The following is a 19,330-nucleotide window of genomic DNA, read 5'->3' as shown; positions in this document are numbered from 1 at the left end:
GCAATAAATTTCCCTGGCTAGTACATTGCCATATTATACATTTCACCAAATACTTGCCTTTCTATTTATGGCAGTGTGCCATATCTGAGCATTCTAGACTGGTCCATGTTAGTGGCTGCTAGGAACACACTGAAAAAACCCAACACCAATCACTTACTCTGGAGAAGGAACAGGAGTTGGTTCAGGCAGTCTTGGCGCAGTTGTAGAAGTTGCAGCGGTGACAGTGACATTATCAGACATACTTTTGTTTCCTGCTGCAGAAAGGAGGAAAATGTGAACATAACTCAAACCCATGTTTGTTTTCAATGAATTTGAGAGGTTTTTGGAGAGTTTGTTTTTTGGTTTGTTTTTTTTTTTTTGGGAGGGGTGGGGGTGGGTGGTTTGTTGTGGTTTTTTTTCTGTTTGTTTGTTTGTTTAAGATTATTAACTGCACTACCCAATTAATTACAGATGCCATTCATTCAAAGTTATTTTAATGAAAGTGCTACTGACAGTTAACGTATATGATGTTATGGACAGTCTCAAAATATTTCCAGGAAGAAGCAGCAAGTTAAACTTTACAACTGAAGTTGGGTAATACAGACAGTAAATATCTCAGAATATAGCTTAACAAACTTGTTATCTTTGTATCTGTTCCCTTCTCAGCAAATTCAGAATTTTTGTTCCCCATTTCATAGTCAGTAGGATAAGAATTCTATGGCACTAATCAGGTATGCCATAAAAGGTGAAGTCATAAAGAAGTCATTTAAACATAGATCATCCAACTCCTCACAGAAAATTAAACAAACTAAGAAAAATAAATTAAATTTTCCAGAATGGTTTTATTTAAAAAAAAAAAAACCACAACCAAAAAACCCCAAACAACAACAAAAAAAACCCCAAACCTTCATCTTCAGATGACTTTTCAGTTTTGGCTCCGAGCATATTAGCAGCAATATTCACCATACTTAGGATAGCATCTAAAAGAGAAAATAACTAATCAAAGAGGACATATTTAGAGGGCCCAGAGATTAGCACCACGGAGGAATCTGTTATTTTGTAACACTTGCTTGAAACGAATCACACAGCATAAGGACATTAAAAAATTTGGTCATTCTATTACACTGGATGAATCTGTTGCTTTTAAAGAGTAAGTTTATAAGCTAGAAACCTATATTTCAAAAGCCTATATCTAATCTTTACCAGTTAGATCTCTAACACCAGTCAGAAGTACTCACTGATCATTAGTTCACTGAAACCAAGGAACAGTAAGACAAACAGAAGAATATTTAAGCATGGAATTTTCTGACAATTTGAGTGTATGAAACACTGAGGGAGGTCCCAAGCCAGAAATTTAGAGCTTGAACACTCAGAGGAACTCAAAGAGAGGCTGGATCATTTGTCATAACAGTGCTGAAGAAGTGAGTCAAGAAATTTCATTTGCTAAATGAGCAATGCAGAATTCTGCCTTTGAACACAGGATGTCCCAGCAGGACAGACACAGAAGACTAACATCTCACTCAAATTAAGCTGGACTCTGTCATTTTGCACCATACCTCCCTCAATCCCAAATCTTACTTTTGGCTCTGATACTGCTACAACATAAGAATTCCAAGTATTTTAAGATTTGAACAAGAAAGTCTACACTTTGTAATCTGTTACTTGAATGCAATCTAGATCATATCAGGTAACTGGAAGAAAACAGTCACAAATATCCACAGATTTGGCTTAGATGTACTTTAAGTAAAACAGTTCTTTCCCCAAAAAATTCAGAGGTAAACGCAAAGAGGATCTGCTCTATACCAGCACATATATTAGACACAGATAACTTTCTGGTCTTGAAGTGAAAACAAACATCATTACTAGGCTTTGTTAGAAGATCAGGAACAGGGAAAGAGCACCTTACTGAAAACACTCAAAAGCTGGCCCAACTTTGCCCATTTCTCCCCTATGCATCAACATGAATCTGTATTGTATGTCACGGATAAGTTTATAAAATTAGAGAGGCATTTTAGTAATGACAAATTTCCTAGACCCCAGGAAGCTCTGTTCAGAACCTTGGTTCTGGCTTTCCTACAAAACGGGTCAGAAAATACATTCCTGAATTACATATTTATCTGGGGCTGTATTCTTTCAAAAGTCATAATAAACAAAATATGTTAAACTTGAACTATGAATGGTTTCTTATTATTGCAGAAGCAGAAAAAGAAGGAAAATTAAGAGCTGGTATAGAAGCCTGCAAGTCTAGGAGAAGACCATGAGGAAGAACAGTGAGCTGCCCTCAAAGGTTACACTAGTGGAAAACTGCAAAATACTTCTTATGAGATCAAATGCCCAAGAAGTCTGCTATCTCCTCCTCAGAGGTCCCTCTTCCTCACTGTGCATCAGTCTATTTAAGACAAATGATGCAAAATGGAAGTCTATTTCGTTTGTCCAAGCATGTAGATATATAAAAAAAGACACCACAAAAACTAACACCCACAAACTCAGTATTCCTTCAAAAAAGGAACACTGACTACCCTGCCAGAGATAAAAGGTCTCAATAACAAGATCCACCACCCAGAACTAAATGATGATCACTGCAATGTTTCAGTGCTCAGTCTTTCTGAAGCACTATCACCAATAAGTATTTAAAATATTTTCATCATCACTTTAGTACTCTAAAAAAAAAAACCCAATAGAAACTGGATTCTTCAGACAGTGAACAAGAAACTTGCAATACTGCACTTGCAGACAACAGGTGAATACACCTCAAGACAGCTTGAAGATAGAAACTTTGAAAGTGACAAATAAGCGGTAAGCACTGCCAGAGAAGAATGCATTGCTTTCTTCTTATCTACAAGAGGCTAACATTTAGAAATAAACTGCCGTTTCCACTACCTATTTCCTCTTTGAGAACTGTACTAAGCTGTACAATATTCCTAGCCATAACCTTTTTGTTTTGAAGTGACAGCTACATTCTAGGAAATAGTAGCAAAGAACTCTGCAGCTCTGACCCACTATGGGATGAAAGGAAAGCCTGAGCCCACACAGCATTCAGTGAGTGCAAATCTGCACTACAGTAACAAATCTTCACTAACTGGGACACAGGGAAGAGTGGTACAGTGTAAGAGCTCTTTAGAAGCTGTGTGGCAGTTGATACCATCCTAAATAATTCAGCAGTTAAGAACACCACTAAAACTGAATACTCAAGTATTCTTCACCAAATCCCACATCTAGAGGTTTTCCAATGGCAAAGTGACAAGAGAGAGTCAAGAACTGTTAGTTCTCTCAAAAAAATATACAGCTCTTAAGAACATAGAAGCTACAATATTTACATAAAGTCTTCTCAAAAAAAATTGTTCTCCATCCCTGAGATGGGATGAGAGATGACCATCTGAGGAATCTGAAGGTGCACAAGTCCATGTGACCTGATGAAATGCACCTGCGGGCCCTGAGTGAACTGGCAGATTAAGTTGCCAAGCCGCTGTCCATCATATTTGAGAGGTCATGGCAGTCTGGTGATGTTCCTGCCAACTGGAAAAAGGGTAACATAACCCCCATTTTTAAAAACGGGAACAAGGAAGATCCAGGGAACTACAGGCCAGCCAGTCTCACCTCTGTGCCTGGCAAGGTCACGATCTGGTTGAAGATGTCCCTTGCAGAAGGGTTGGACTAGATGACCTTTAAACGTCAACTATGATGCTATGATTCATTGCAAGCTGTACAAAAGTAAGTCTTTATATTGCCTTCTACAAATAAGGCACCTTAATTAATCACAGATTTCCAAGTTCAGAATAATTAAGGTTCTACAGCACCACAGTACTGGTTATTTACAGCCCTATATAACACTTGTATTATTTTAAGTGCTTAGGAACCTTAGGTACTGAAAGTAAAGTTTCCAAATAATAGAGATCTCAAAAGTTCTATTTTTAGAACAATAAGAATGATACCTCAACTTTGAGTTGTTACTATTTATTCCTATGCAATTACGTAGGAATCACAATAAATTGTTTCAGTAGAAAAATAAAAGTCGTAACTGTTGCATGACAAAATGTAATTCCACTTTCAAGTAGCTCATTTTGTTTCAGCACAGCAACAATTTTTCTAATAAGTCATACTCACTCGTAGCAGAACCAAGGAGATTTTTTGAAGATTTTTCTTCCCCTGTATTGTAATCCAACGGATAATCTATGTATAAAGAAGAACACTTGCAACTATCAAAATTACATGTGTCATGGGCAAAGAAAATAAACCTCAAGATTTAACATGTCATTCAACTACGGCAGTTTAACAGTGTGAAAATTAAACAACAGAAGGAGTTAAACATCAGATTACATACTGAAATATCAAGCTCCAAGCAGTGAGAAATACAAAGAGCAAAAACCCCGAAGAGACTCAGGGTTCAAGCTTCAGTGTCCCCAGGATTCATTACATAAATGCAGCAAACAGTTCACTGAGCTTCATATAGGGTTTCTCCCCCTCCTCTTCACAAGAGTCGAAGGCAGATGTTTTCAGATTTTTTTATTTAAATACAAAATTTGCAAGCCAAACTAAGCATGCTCTCAATCACTTGCAGCATTGATCACACAAATAACCTCAGGAAATGGGCTATGGACACTAGCAATAAAGCTGTTTCATGTGAGCTGCTTTGATTATTTTAGCTATCCTTTACTACTGTCAGCACATGAAGATGTTATTGCCTAGCCTGTCAAGTGAAATAGAGACTTATTACGAGCATCTTAAACTAACCCTCCAAGTAGTTACAACACATTATTTAAAACTTAAAAGAACTGTTGGATAAGCCCAGAAATGCTGAAATACTGTCAACAAAACTAAGTAAATTCAGCAGTCAAATCATTCAGCATATGCAGGAAGTGACAAGTCAGACTAGCATAAGACAAATCTGAATGGCTAGAAATGTAAAAATTATTTGCTTACCATAATCTTCATCAAAAAGTTCTTGTCGTTCAGACTGATACTGAGAATCAGCTATTTCTTCATACTCTTCAACCATGCTAGTACCAAATACTCTATGGACAAAGTTTTAAAATAAAACCCTAGTATTAATCTATTAATCATGTCATTACTTGACATAATTGATAATTAGATAAGCAATATTAACATTATATAGTATGCCGCAAATTAGATAAGCGGCATACCAGATAAGCAATAGCCTCCTTCAGTTAACAAAGATCAAGCAGCAGGTATGCTTATTTTCTCAAACTCGTATACACAGTGTCCACTGCATGCTTTCAAGTGCTGTTCCAAAACAAGATCCTGTTTTTAATTCTAAGTAATTCCAAAAAGACTCTTCCTCCTTGTTAACTTGAACTCATACCTAGACTTCCTTGTCTTAAGCTCTCACACCTTCTCTTCAGCTTCACCTTTGACTAAGTTCAGGAGTATCTATTCACAACTACCTCACTTTGCATGCTATATACTCTTTGACCTGCTCTGCCAAAATCAAATCGCTATTTAAAGCAGTCTTGTCAATTAAAAATATGGTTTGGCTTACAACACTGGAGTTCCCAGGTTCAAATCCTGACATAGCTTTGAAAGAAAAATTGAAATTGGTTTTTAGCAGCAGTACACAGGCCGATTATTCTCTGAACTACGCACACAAAGTTGTTCCAATTTAGATATTCCAGGCATTACTAACTGTATGTACCGAGGGTGCCATGCAACACAGCAGCTTCTCAAAAGCACTCATCACACCTACTCTTTTTAGTTCACCACTTGTTCCTTGTTTTGCTTGGTCAGTCTTGAAATGCTCATGTCTTTCTGCAAGGCTGTTCATGTTCCTGCTTCCTAACATCCCCCCAAGAAATAGAAACTATTCCTTACACACTGGAGAATGAAATAAAAAAATCAAACCTTTGAACAGAGGTGAAGTATGCTACGTAGCAAGTAATTTAGGCCACTACTTCAGTTCCCAGTATTTCCAAATAACTTAGAATGAAAACTAGACTTTGTTGCCCAACAATTAAAACAGATTAATCTTCACTGCAAGGAAAGATAAAGTAAAGCACTTAAGATATTACCTTATAAGACTTAAAGGACAAAAATGTTCCGACCCAAAGTGCGATATCAACTCCACCTAAAGAATAAAAGGTACTTAAAATAAAACTCCAAAGACCCACAGAGTCAAGAGTTCATTTAACATACACATCCAATCTTGAAATTACAAGTTTTGTTTACTCAAGGGATTTGTAGCTCGCCCATAACACAAAAGACTGAAAGATTTGTTCTTGCCATGCATTAAAGTGCTGAATCGCAGCAAAGAACACCCCAAGCCCCATGCATTCATCATTCCAAAAGAAGAGGTTGCTAACCTTTATATACTTGATGAACATCTGAAGCGAGAGAAAGGAAAAGAAAAAAAAAAGATGTCAGTACAAAGGCTGCACACATGCCACAGGCAACTACAGATTTTTGTTGTTTTTAATTCAGTACTATAAATGCCTAAGAAGACAAGTTATGAAGGATAAAGTTGCAAAACTGCTACATCTGCCTTAGGCAGCAAGATTTCATTTAGCCTTCGTACCTCGCAGATAGACAGTAACATGCAACAAGTGTTTTATTAATGAACTTACTAAGTTACTCAGTTTTTCTAGGCAGTATGATTGCAGACAGAATACTGAAGTGTGTTAAATTTACTAAGTGAATTTTTTTCCCTTAAAGAGCACAGATTACAGAAAGTGACTCAAAAGGAAAAAAAACCTTCACAGCATGCATTCTGTGTACTGTTGCTGCTTCAAGTTCAATATACCATGCTTCAATTCACAGAAACAATACTGGAAGAAGATATATAGAGCATCCAGCAATACATTTGGAAGCTTCAGTCAGTGTATTCCTAGTGAGAATTTGACTACACACTGATATTTATTTAATCCAAATTAATTGTAGAATGCATTTAAGCCACTATGTAGACACTATCAATAAAGGACTGTAATAATATGCAAGCGAGATCAAGATAACTATTCCTATAAAAGCACTCTTCAAAAAAATTCAAATTTTTAAAGTATTTTAATAATATATTTGTTTTTAAATATAACCATATATAAAAACCAAACTTTTAAAAAAACTTTTTAATTCTTCTTCTGTAGACTGTAAGTACACTTAGAATTTGGTTAGGTTTTGTGCTATAAAGTAAAAACATCACAGGAACAATCTTTTGAAAATTTTACCATGCTACATTATTCAAGGCAGAACACTGCGTCCACCAAAGGATTAAGTGCCAAAGCATCTATCATAATTCCAGAACTCTGGTGACAAGCAAGATTCCAGCTACCTTAAGGCATTAATTCAGCCAGAAAGGAGTATTAAAAATAAAGGAAGTCTTTATGCTGTGACTCATGCAGAAGTTCTGGGTAGAGAAGTTAGTTAAATAACTGTCATTCATAGCTACTTCTTGAAAGCACAAATCTTAATTCAGTAGCACAAACAAGAAAACCTGGGGTTTTTTTGGCAAGCACCATACTTGAAAGAATACACATGACTGGAGAGAACCTAAAAAGTCTGTATTTTATTTCAATTTAAACCTCCACTACATCCCAATATTTTCACAAAAGCTTTTATCCCAGTCCAAGTACCACATCATTTATGGAGTTTTATTCTCTTTGAGTCTCCTCAGTAAAGACAGCTTGCTGTGAGTTATTTTGAAAGCAGAGAGATCACGTCAAGTGCTCCAGTAGTAGTAAGCCTAAATAATCTGCATAAGTTGCAGTTATGATTGAATAACTGCAAAACTGCACTTTGAGTCTACTGATGAGAACTAGAATTCAAATGCTTACTCTTTTATAGAATCATAGAATGGTTAGGGTTGGAAGGGACCTTCAAAGGTCATCTAGTCCAACACTCCTGCAAGGAGCAGGGACATCCCTGACTAGGTCAGGTTGCTCAGAGCCTCATCCAGCCTGGCCTTGAATGTTTCCAGAGATGGGGCCTCCACCACCTTTCTGGGCAACCTGTTCCAGTGTTCTACTCTTTTAGAGTAACTTAAAACTGTATAGCAAAATACCGCAGAAAAGTATCAAGAAACATGCATGTTCTAATCTCCAGGGAGTGTGTACATATATATAGAAAGTAGGTACAGCCAAGAGACAAAATAGATTGATACTTCTAATCTTATATTCAGCAGATAGTTAGTTAAGTTAAATAGAGTAAAACATTGGCTGGACTTATCTTAATTCAGATAGCAACTAAGTATGTCCTTGGACACAAGGTAATAGGTGCTTCCCAAGATACTCTCCATTACCATTATAAGGAAGGTAAAATACTTGTGATTGTGTGACAAGGGTTTAGTTCATGGCCAATCATGCTAGGTAGGGCCACTGACAAAACTAGTGCAATTAATGGTAAACCATGCTTTGATGACATGTGTCTCAGGATGCTCTATTGCACAGAGTAAGCCTAGCAAACCCTTCCTTCTTTGAGAAACATGCATGCTTTTGCACTTTTAAGTTACCTTAACATATTTTGCATACATCTGCTCATCCAGAGGAAAGCTTTGGACATTTCTTTCATCTCTGGCATGGAAAGTACCTAATTTAATCCATTTGTTTGTTGGATACCTAAAAAAGAAACAACGGAGTCAGCTAATTAAATGGAAGAGCTCACTGTTCAGACATTTGCTGAAGTTTCCCAAAATGCTTTTTCACAGAATAAATACTTTTTTTTCAGTTGCAAGATAGCAGTAATGTGGTTTTTTTATGGAAAGTTGCAAGATAAGGCTAGTCTCAACACAAAACCTCAGCAGTACCTCTTCATAAACTTAAAACAGCGTGCAAGTCCTTGAAGGATGAAACCCTATATTTGATTAAATTCCAGAAATTCAACTAGCCTACAGTAAAGTCTCTGGAATTGAAAAAGCCACCACAGATGAACACTGACGATGATAATACACCAGTGACAGGTTGTAAATATCATTGTAAGCAAGCAGCAAAAAACTGTGATCAAAGTAGAGTTAGAAATAGGCAACAGATCAAGTGTGGAAAATCAGAATCCACATACTTTGAGCACTGAAGAAAAAAAGTGAGGTTTTCTGATACACTGTACAAATGTCTCCTCTTTCACATACTGGAATAATCTGCTTGCTCCCAAAAGTACAGGGGTTACAACATTGCTTAAAACACAATAAAGCTACCCTTTTAATCAGCCATTCAGCCAACCAGTAGCATTCTTACCCCTTCTACTTTCTCAATAGTGTACTTTTTTTGTAAACAGTTTGGGGTTTTTTTCAGACAGAGTTCAGCACTGAAGACAGTTTAAGCCATGCGAAAACTGTCTGAATGACAAGAGGAGACAGCCCACAACCCCAGTGAAATTTTCTTAATGAATGTTTATTTTATGATCTGCCAAGCACTACGAGCTACTGTCTAATTTCTACTGCTTCATCTCATTTTCAACAAATTTTTCCTTTTCGTTTAAGGTGAAAAAGAAACACAGAAGTATGGAAAAAACAAACCATGTCTTCTAGGACCTCACAATTGCCTTTCCATGGAAAAGAATGCTAGTAACTGATAATATACATAAAGAAAAACCACGTAATTTCATAATGAATTACGCTTCACACAGTTAACAGGCATATAGAGATCATGTTTTACAAAGCCATCCATTTAATAATTATTTCACTTTTCATTCAGAAAGGCAGGTTTTGATAACATACCTGTCACTAATAGACACCAGAAAGTCTTTAGGAGTGGAAGAGAATAATTCATGATTTGCAATGTCAAACTGCTTTACTTGTACCGGTTCACACAGCTCAATAACAAACCTTGAAGGCAAAAAGGAAATTATTATAAAAAGCACTTTTCCTTCTACAATTACAGTCCTCAGTCTCTTACCTTGTTACTGCATCTTTCACTGGGTATAACAGAACACTACAAAAATGCTGTACAATAAGGAGGCATCACTTGTTGCTCCCTTCAAAATCACTAGTGACATTTACCTGCATATCTAGCTTAGTAACTCTAGACTGCAGCTAAAAAAGCGTCATCGCTCTTGTACTCAAAGGCAAAAAGGCACAGAACTAAAAAATAAGGATCACAACCATAATTTAAACCACACCTGACATACCAGTTAGTACATCATAAATGCCGATCATGTGTCCTACAATTATCTGACAGCTGGGGAAAGAAACCAAAATCTTCACTTGAACACTCAGTGCCTTCTCTTCTGCAAGATTATAATTATGCAAAACCTACAAAATGCTAAATTGAATAAAGTTAAAAATCTCTATCAGCAACACAGACAGTGGAATTGAGCAAGTTTGCCGATGACACCAAGCTGTGCGGTGCTGTCAACACACTGGAGCGAAGGGATGTCATCCCATTGGGATGGAAAACTATAACCACTCCTATCATACAAGTAAAATTCAGTAACCTACCAGATTTTAGTACTGCAAGGATTTAGCATATAAAGGTCCATGTTTTCCATCAAAATAGCTGAAGTGCTCTGTACAAAGAAGAGAATTAAAATTTAAAATTGTATGGAAGATACCAATGCAGCACCAAGTGTTTTTCCCCTCTCCAAAAATAATTTTGATATTAGTTACATAGACTAATAGCAAGTTTTGTCACTTTTTAAGCAAGATAACACACAGCAGACAGCACACCATACTACTTTTCAATCACAAATTATTTACTATGGTGAGCTATTTAACACAGCTTTGTTCAATTTCTGTACCGACTCCGCTCCTCCTTCCAAATTCACTTAAAGACATAAACTACAGCAATCTGTCTTAAAACAAGGGACAGATCATAGTTTATGTTCAGATTTTGTAAATCAAAAATCTCAAACCGAAACACAAAAATAAGAGATTACTTTGGAAATCAATATTCAGTTTTAATAAGTGTACTTTGTACTCCTTGCATAAGAGTAAACTGAAATAATGCAGACTAATAGGCAGAGAATGCTTACCTTTGCCTCTGGATTTGCTGCCAGAATTTTGGCACCACACTCTACAGAAGCATAGTTATTTCTATTTTTCTGGACCTTTTTTGTGGAATGCTGCCCACCAACAGCAGAAGGGTGCATTGACTGACCTAGGAACAAGAAAATACTGCTACTATAACAAACCACACAAACAGTATTTTCACTTTCAGGGAACTTCCGCTCACTGCTTTTATACAATAAATGCTATCAATTGTGTAGTTCTAGTAGAAAAATGAAGCTCCAGGCCGCATTCCAAATTCAAACAGTTTCAATATTTAAATTTTAAACAAGATGAAACTGGTCTGTATTTAGACCAAAGCAATGAATCCTGAACTTACTCTTTTCTTTCTCTACTTCCATGACTTTCTTCTTCCATTCATCAAATGTTGGAATGTCTCCAGGGTCCTTTGGAGTTATCACTGACGTAGGGTCAATTTCTCCTGTTTTCTTATAGTCTTTCTGCAAAAGACAATTGGGAATATTTTTCAGTACCAAACATGAAAACAAAGATGAACCTGAATGCTTTACAAATAAATACTTTTAAAAAGCTTGCTTTCACCAAGTCAACAGCAGATACATCATTTGAACCCATGTTAAAAACTTAGTGCCAAGGCAAGCTCACAAGCCAGAAAAAAAAAATGTGATGACTTCCTCCCAGAATTACAGATTCTTTCACTGAGATTTTTGTGGCTAAACTAACACATTTTAAACAAACATTCTGTCTCAGAAAACGTCTGCTTTTAACTCGAGATTTTTGCTTTTCCTCCTCCTAAGGAGAAAAACTTTCCCTGTAGCAGAAATCTTCAAATCTGAATGTTGGTCATGTCAGAATTCCAGAGGTCCCCTGAAGTTTCTGAACATCTCAAAAATCAATAGAATGAGATATTTTAAAATATTTTCTTTAATATGATCAAACAGATAATGTTTTGGACTTGCCAGAAAAAGCAGCAACCCTTTTAAGTTAACCATATGCTGTACCACTTCTAAATCTTAACTTCTCCTTTGTACACATTTCCAGCACACCACCAGATGCACAAAAAGCTTTTGCTAGACATTTCAAGTGTAGAGGTTATGTTTAAGACAACATTTTACAAGTAGTTTCCAGAACAGCTGCTTGGTAGGCTGACATTTTCTCTGCATTTAAAGCAAGAATTATTTCACATACAGTTCTACAGCTGAAAGCCCTTAAAGAGCCAAACCCACATATTTGGACAAAAGCGATAACAGAATTCTTCACATGACTACACTGCAACAGAATTTTGGACATGGCATAACAAAAAAATATAATCCCCATACATTTTTAGAAATGAGAGGACCTAAAAAATCCCAAGAAAGTTCTGGGTATAACATCCTCCCTGGACTATGACAAAAGTGGTAAGTCAAAAAACTGACTGAGTAAGCAATGCCAAATCATGGTCTTGCTTAGCTATGACATCAGGTCAATGCCATAATAATTTAAATTGCAGTCTTTAAAGCACTAGGTTAAATAAAGAAAATCTTGGCTTTTTAAAAAACTTAATAGTTTACAGCAATTTGTTTGTAGTAAGTTCTTTAGAAGACCCTTCCTGACCAGATGTAATTATTTTAAGGCACACTGTACTCTGTTCAAGAATCTTGGGAAAAACTTCTTAGTTTTAAAAGAGAGTTATCCAAGTTATTAGCAACAGCTTAAATGTGATCCGAAAATAGCAAATAATGGTATTGTCATGGCCTTGGTCACTCTTTACCTATTTCAAAAACGTAAGCTTTAGAGAGTGCCTCACAGTAAGAACATAAAAGCAGTCATACAGTTAAGTATAAAAGACCTGCTTAGTATCCCACTTTAACGGTGGCCAAATAAGATACCTACGAAAGAAGAAAACCACATCAAACATTTTGTATTTCCTCCAATAGTCATCTTTGCCTCTAGCCATCTGCTTGCTACTCAGGAACTTCCTCAGTCAAGATTCAACTCTGACTTCTCATCTACAAGCTTACCTAGACCATGCAACTCCCTCTCCCTTTTTTTAAGCCTATTTAAAAAAATTCAGCATTCACAGCATCCTGCAGGAAGTTCCAGCTTAACCACCTGTAACATGAAGAACATTTCTTCTGGATTCTGCTTCAGATAGTCTCATTTTATTTCCCCAAGTCTTGTATTTGAAGAGACTTAGTTCTGTACCAGTGGATCGACCTTGCTGCCCTTTTCTCCCAGTTTATTACACCCTTGTTGAGATGGCAATATCAGACCCACACACAGTGCTTAAAATATCAGGGTTGTGAATTTATTCAGTAGCAATCAGAAAAGTACAGAGTATCACCCATTTTTAACAACGGTGATAACCTAACAGAGGTCATTAGGCTCCTGTGTGTACTGAGTGGATATCAGTACTGCTTACCTCCCTTTTTAAGTTCTCCGAGGCATTCAAAGCAGATTTTTGCTCATCTGACCCCTTTTCAGCTGCTGAAACTTTCGACTCAAACTCAGATTTTGTCTTCTTTCCCTTGCCTTGTGAAGATGATATGTTCTCTATATGTTGAGCTGCAAGGCTGAAAGTTATAAGGCTTTAGGATCTAAAAAATTATCACCTTTTCAGCCATATGCAATATTAAACACATATACAAATACACAGATAAGCAAGCACATGCAAATGTTTGTTGCGAGGCCAGGACAGAAAAGAACAATTACCTTTAAATTATTCAGACTCACAACCTACTTCAATACTCACCTTTCTGGTGGACTGACAAAAGAGGAAGGCTCACTCTGAGGGTCAGCCTCAAGCGTCCCACCAATATCACAGTCAGGTTCTGACTGCTCAGCTTCACTAGAGCTGACTACAGGCATATCAGCATGGGAATTTTCTATTGCACTGAAGGGAAAGAAATAACATGCTTTTTACCCTTCTGATAAGGCTAATCAACCATGTAATTAAAGAAATTTGAGAGTTTTAAAAAAAGCAACAGTCCCAGAAATGATTAAGAAAAGAGGAATGAAGTATACTATACTTGTGGAACTGCACTCTCAGTTGTACCTATGGAAGAATGAAACTTTCTTTTCCAGATCATTTGTCTCAAAGGAACACAAAGCTAGCCTCTCATCTCACAGAACTCTCACCTAACATCTTACCAAACACATCAATGGATAATTTTTCCCATCATCAGTACAAACTAGTGTAACCTCAATTCAGAGTTACCTGACTGCCAGCAATTTTCCCTTTCAAGAAAGGAATCAAACATGAGACAAGCCCATCCCTAAAAGCTCCTAATGTTCCCAAGTCAATGTACAGCAATCAGAACAAAACTTGGCTAAACTTCGAGAAGAAATGGGGTGGCATAACAGTATACAGTAGAGCCAATGAGACTTCCTTTCCACTAGATTTCTCCTTTTGCTAGCGTAATAAAAATCAGGTAACACAGTAGACCATTATCCAAGCTGCATCAACAGCCCTAACTAGCTGATCTGCCCACTGCTTTACTTCCTCTCCTGGAAAGCCTGCACACACCACACCAGACAAATCCTAAGGCAAAACTGAACAGAAAGCCTCCCCACATGCTCTTTAGGAATGATGGATTGAGCGGAGAGGAGAAGATGGACAAATAGCAACTTTCAGTTGATAACTTCTGTGACTGTCCTCTCTTCTCCAGTACAGAGATGGCTTTCATATCTACCTAGAAGGTTATAAACCAGATCTAAGTAAAAGCTTTATTCTGCCTCCTAAATTTCAACATAAGCTTTCTTCACTGTCAGCAACAAACTAGGTTAATCCAGTATCATGATACAGAGCTGCCAAAACACAAACAGCACGTCAGCAACTTAAAAGAGGATCTTTTTGGTTCTCTGACTGCTACAATTATCAAAAGAAGCAGCTGCAACAAGCCTAGGGAGGCAATTTTAGTACCTTTCATATGATAAAGTTCCCACAGTATAAAACAAAAAGCTCATAGGTATTCAAGACTTTTTGCTATGTAGCAAAACCTAAAACACTAGGAATAAGAATTTATTAACTACAGAGAGTAGTTTCTCTGAATGCCCCAAAATGCACACAGATATGCATACAGTTTAGCTCTGCATGTAACACTAATGACTGAAGCAAGGTTGACCACTACACTTAAAATTTAAAAGCCACACATTCTTGACCTCAGTGGATAGATTACAGTATGAATAATTATCAACTGAATAAAATATGGGACAAGTATGAACTTAAAAACAGCCTGATATCAGGGTGTATCCAACTGGCTCCAACTAACAAATTTTGGCAGGAGAATAGCAAAAGCCTGAAACCTGTAGTGCTCCCTCTTCTTTGAGTACTTTAATTTCTTAGTAGTTTTGCCTTAATTTTTCAAGTGCATTACCAAGCTCACTTTGCATGGCAGCTGTCTTTACTTGCAGCCAAAAGACAAGGTCAGATTATTTTTCAATAAGCTTTCCTCAGATTAGGTCTGGATAGAAAAGCTACAATCAGTGCTGTCCTAAAAGATTCATTACAAAGTAAAAATAGCTTGGAATAAAATTACTTCCAGAATATTTTGACTAAGAGGTCCTGCTGGATTATCAGACCAGTAACATCGAAGGGAGCTGGACTTTGTTACACTGATGGGAATCAGCATCTAAACCAGGAAAAACACTGTCTAAAGATAACAAATGCAACTGAGTCTTTTTAAAGATCTCGTTTAACTATGAAGCTGGACTACAGCTGTTTTGGATATCAGAGTTTATCAGTGCAAAAAGAGACCATCTACTACTATTTAAAGCTAAACTGAAGTTTGAAATAATGTATAAATATGCACCTCTCCTAAACCCATTCCATCCTTTCTTCCTGTAAACGGTACTATTGTCAGAACACTACTGCCAAGCATTAACTAATATATCAGGCACTCCAAAACAAGTTTCCATTTTCATTTGTTTCTTAGTTCGAGTCTTCAGAGTTTGTCACTCTAGTATTCCCCAACAACAAGCCTATTTTCAACAATTACGAGTCAAAAGAAAACCACATCTTGAATCTCCTTCTAAGACCTGACAACAGTGGGACTTACAACATGTTACACAAATCAGTAGAGCAGTAAACAAAAGCTATAAAGAAACAAGCTGAGATTACATTCCGGCTTTGCTTTACAAAACCTGCAAATTTGGGAAGCTTGATTTTCAAAGACTTGCAATTAAAGATACTTTGAAAGTACCAAAAGGGTCTTAAGCATTAGCCCTAGCAGACTAGGCAAGATCAGCCAGCAGACAACATTTCCAGACCTTTTCTATGGTAAAGAAACTAAATTTGGTACATCAGAAAAATTGGCCTCTTAAAAAACCCAAAACAAAGAAAAGTCTACTTCATTTTTAATGTGTTGAATTTTTATCTGCCAAAATATTAGATCTTTATCAGCAGAAAATCAGAAGAATATATTCCTCTCAACACACATTAAAAAGCCCAGGAGAATTCCGTGAAAATATCTTTAAATATACACATGAATTTCCATACTATAGTTCACATTTGATAGCACAGCACTCCACAAAATGAGGGGAACAAAATTAAGCACATCAACTCTTGAAGACTGCCTGCAGCAGAGGTAGCTCTGCAATACACTACTAAGTACCAGAATTACAAACTGTCTTAGTTGAGTTTACATTAAAATTTGCCATTTCATCAAAAAATTCTTTATATCAGAACTTAATGACCACTCTGTTTTCTCTGGTTTAATTCCTGGACTAACATTCTGCAAAGTTCTTCCTTAACTGAAAGGAGAGGTCATCACTGAAGCAGCCCTGATGTTTGTTATCACAGTTGTAAAAGCACATTTGTGAAGGGCAGAAATCCTAATGGTAATGACCTGAGGGCTTTTATAGTACACATTATCTAGCACATAGAAGACATTAGATTTTTTTCTGTCAAAGCAGTAGCTTGGAAATTGACAATGGCAATAGTACAACACTTCATGCAAGTACACAACTCTTAATCCACACACTGAGTAGATGATGGTATATTCTATTAGCATTAACATCAGAAACCAAAGTACAGCACGAGACTTGTGTGTAGCAGTCTAGTCTTATCCATGCTAAACCTGAAGAGGTAACCCTTTTAACAACATCAGAGTAAGTTATAGTCTCTCAAAGACCAAAACAATAAAATTTAAAAAGCTTACTCAGGCTGCGAGACTGGAGGTATCTCTGAGGTAGGTGAACTGGAAATGTTTTCAGTGCTTGTAACTATGCTAGACGAAGCTTCATTTAAATCTACTGAAGGTGGAGTCTCAACTTCAGGCTGGCTTGCTTCAGTCTTTTCTGTAGTCTGTGAAAACATTACAGATGAGCATATGTTCTTCAAAACTTGAACAGGAAACGCATTCACACAATAACATCTAGCATGGAGCTTTAACAGTTCAGTAGGTTAGATATCTGTCATCAATGAACCTGAAAACCAGACTGCAAGACAGTTAAGAAATAGATTTTCTTTCTTCATAAACCTACATGGTATTCAGTGCTACTTCGAGGTAGTTCCAACACTCCTCCAGAGTGTGCATTAATAGTGTAAAAATATTAACTGGAGAAGACATGTGCAACAGCTTCCTCAACCATGCATTTCTACAAAGAGGCAGGCAGAAGAAAACAAGCTTGAATATTTCAGCAACTGAAATAAATGGTTCTATGTGCATGCCTCATTACAATAAAATTCACATTTACTATTTTCATCCTAAGCTTCATTTTGGGTAAGGCTTTCAATTTTACCACTCCAATGGAGGTCCGAAGTGATTTAGAAGTCTATTCCACATTGTAACTGAACAAAGAGATAAATTGCTTATCACTTCTGATAGTCTAGTAGTCTTGAGCCTTATTTATTCTAAGTCTTCAGTTTTCATAAGCTCTTGCACAGCATAATCAAAATAAGGCTTTCTAAATCTGGAAGAGTACACAACCACTGAAATAGGTCAGATTAACTCTTGCAGCAATAGCAAATACTATTAAACAAGAGCCTCTTGTCAATACTGGATTACTGTGAGTTATCTAACTGAACATGAAGATGTCTGGAATGTTTTACTATAGAATTACATATCTAAGCCATGTGGTATATAGTCAGAAGTATGTCCTACATATGTTGCCTTGTAATCTACAAAATAAAAATATACATCAAATGAATCATCTTTAACAGTGGGCTTTGTAACATTTAATGCTGAGTACTGAACTAATGGTATTAATGGCACACACAACAAACACAATCCTTTTTCCATTTTAACAAAGGAGAAGCCATGAAGGATCAAAGCCAAAACAGGCTGCTACGATCACGAAGTCTGATCTATATAAAAGACCTCAATGAGAAGGTTTTTTGTTTTATTTTCAAAGAGATATCCACACTTGTAACATCCACATTTAATTTACCTTGGAAAGATTTATCTAGTCAGTACCTACAAATATTAAAGTACTCTTATATTACTTATGCACTTGGGGAATGTAAGATCTGTTAGCTCACATGTTTTCTCCTTCATTGGAAACATGAGTCTGACAGCAACCCTGCATGCAAGTGAAATGCGATAGATGGTTACTATGAGCTTTAGATAACCAAAATGAAAGACTGAAATCCAAGAAGCACTTGAAGAGTGCATGGAGACAGTGAATGAAATAGAAGTCTTGCCTGGTCAGATTTTGTAAAGTCATCGAGTAGTTCGTCTGTAGAGTAACTCTGTGTACTTGAATCTGCATGCTCAGACTCCAGTCTGGGACCAGCCTCTTCCCCCTAGTATATTGAAGGTAAAACAACAGTAAGTATGCAGTAACACAGGCCTTCTGTTCTAGTAAGAGGAGATATCTTTGGCACAGACTGAATAACACTACTTTTACAATCACTAAAGTATCAACAACAAGTTAAGCTACACAGATCTTCAGAACCTCTGCCCACGTATGTTTAAAAATCTCATCTGTACAAAGACTACAGCAAGTTAACACTTCACAGGAAAGGCCAATTTAGCATTGTCTTTAATCATTCAGTTTGTGTGCTAAGGGAAGTCAATTACCCTGCTAGGACTTCCCATGCTGACAAATGCTCCCCATCTCCATGCTGCACAAAATAGGGGGGAAAAAATAAATCCTAAGATGACTTGCAATAGACCATCATTAAAAAAATAACACTTAGCATACTTCAGTTACAGCAGTCTTAGCAGCAGAACTATAATAATTTCACAAGTCTGCTGTATCCTTTTAAAGCACCTTTCTTTTATAACTAAAGATTTACAATAAAGTACAACAAATTCACAAAGTTAAATAATACACACTTGGGGAAAAATGTTTTAGAACCACCAGACTGTAGAACTAGGAAGAATTTACTTGCCCACCAAATTTTTTTTAAAGTTGTGACTAAAACTTATGCAAATTATTTTTGAGCAATACTTTAAAATATGGCAAGAAATCTAGTAGAACTTTACACACCCCTTGTTTTATCAGTACTATCTAAAATCCTGTGGTCAAATACTG

At 36.6% G+C, this 19,330-nt stretch overlaps 1 protein-coding gene across 6 annotated transcripts in view; it reads right to left on the bottom strand.

The window, feature by feature from the left end:
* The window catches only part of SUCO (SUN domain containing ossification factor), a 43,582-nt gene that overhangs the window by 10,227 nt on the left and 14,025 nt on the right, over nucleotides 1–19,330 (bottom strand). For 3 of the 6 annotated variants that reach the window (XM_086753087.1, XM_086753091.1, XM_086753092.1), the window contains 15 exons: nucleotides 18,495–18,596; nucleotides 17,011–17,156; nucleotides 13,605–13,745; nucleotides 13,275–13,425; nucleotides 11,235–11,355; nucleotides 10,882–11,006; nucleotides 10,349–10,416; nucleotides 9,629–9,736; nucleotides 8,429–8,534; nucleotides 6,294–6,314; nucleotides 6,003–6,058; nucleotides 4,900–4,991; nucleotides 4,084–4,149; nucleotides 885–959; nucleotides 158–254 (listed from right to left, as the gene is read on the bottom strand). In XM_086753087.1, coding sequence (XP_086609213.1) covers nucleotides 158–254; nucleotides 885–959; nucleotides 4,084–4,149; nucleotides 4,900–4,991; nucleotides 6,003–6,058; nucleotides 6,294–6,314; nucleotides 8,429–8,534; nucleotides 9,629–9,736; nucleotides 10,349–10,416; nucleotides 10,882–11,006; nucleotides 11,235–11,355; nucleotides 13,275–13,425; nucleotides 13,605–13,745; nucleotides 17,011–17,156; nucleotides 18,495–18,596 — 1,475 coding nt within the window. The remainder of the gene's footprint in view (nucleotides 1–157; nucleotides 255–884; nucleotides 960–4,083; nucleotides 4,150–4,899; nucleotides 4,992–6,002; nucleotides 6,059–6,293; nucleotides 6,315–8,428; nucleotides 8,535–9,628; nucleotides 9,737–10,348; nucleotides 10,417–10,881; nucleotides 11,007–11,234; nucleotides 11,356–13,274; nucleotides 13,426–13,604; nucleotides 13,746–17,010; nucleotides 17,157–18,494; nucleotides 18,597–19,330) is intronic. The other 3 variants (XM_086753088.1, XM_086753089.1, XM_086753090.1) reach the window with 3 other exon arrangements.

The sequence above is a fragment of the Chlamydotis macqueenii genome, chromosome 8 (genome assembly GCF_036417535.1).
Source record: "Chlamydotis macqueenii isolate bChlMac1 chromosome 8, bChlMac1.mat, whole genome shotgun sequence".
In the NCBI taxonomy this organism is placed as follows: domain Eukaryota; kingdom Metazoa; phylum Chordata; class Aves; order Otidiformes; family Otididae; genus Chlamydotis; species Chlamydotis macqueenii.
The sequence above is the reverse complement of the archived record's forward strand: the minus strand, read 5'-3'. Positions and strand labels throughout refer to the sequence as shown.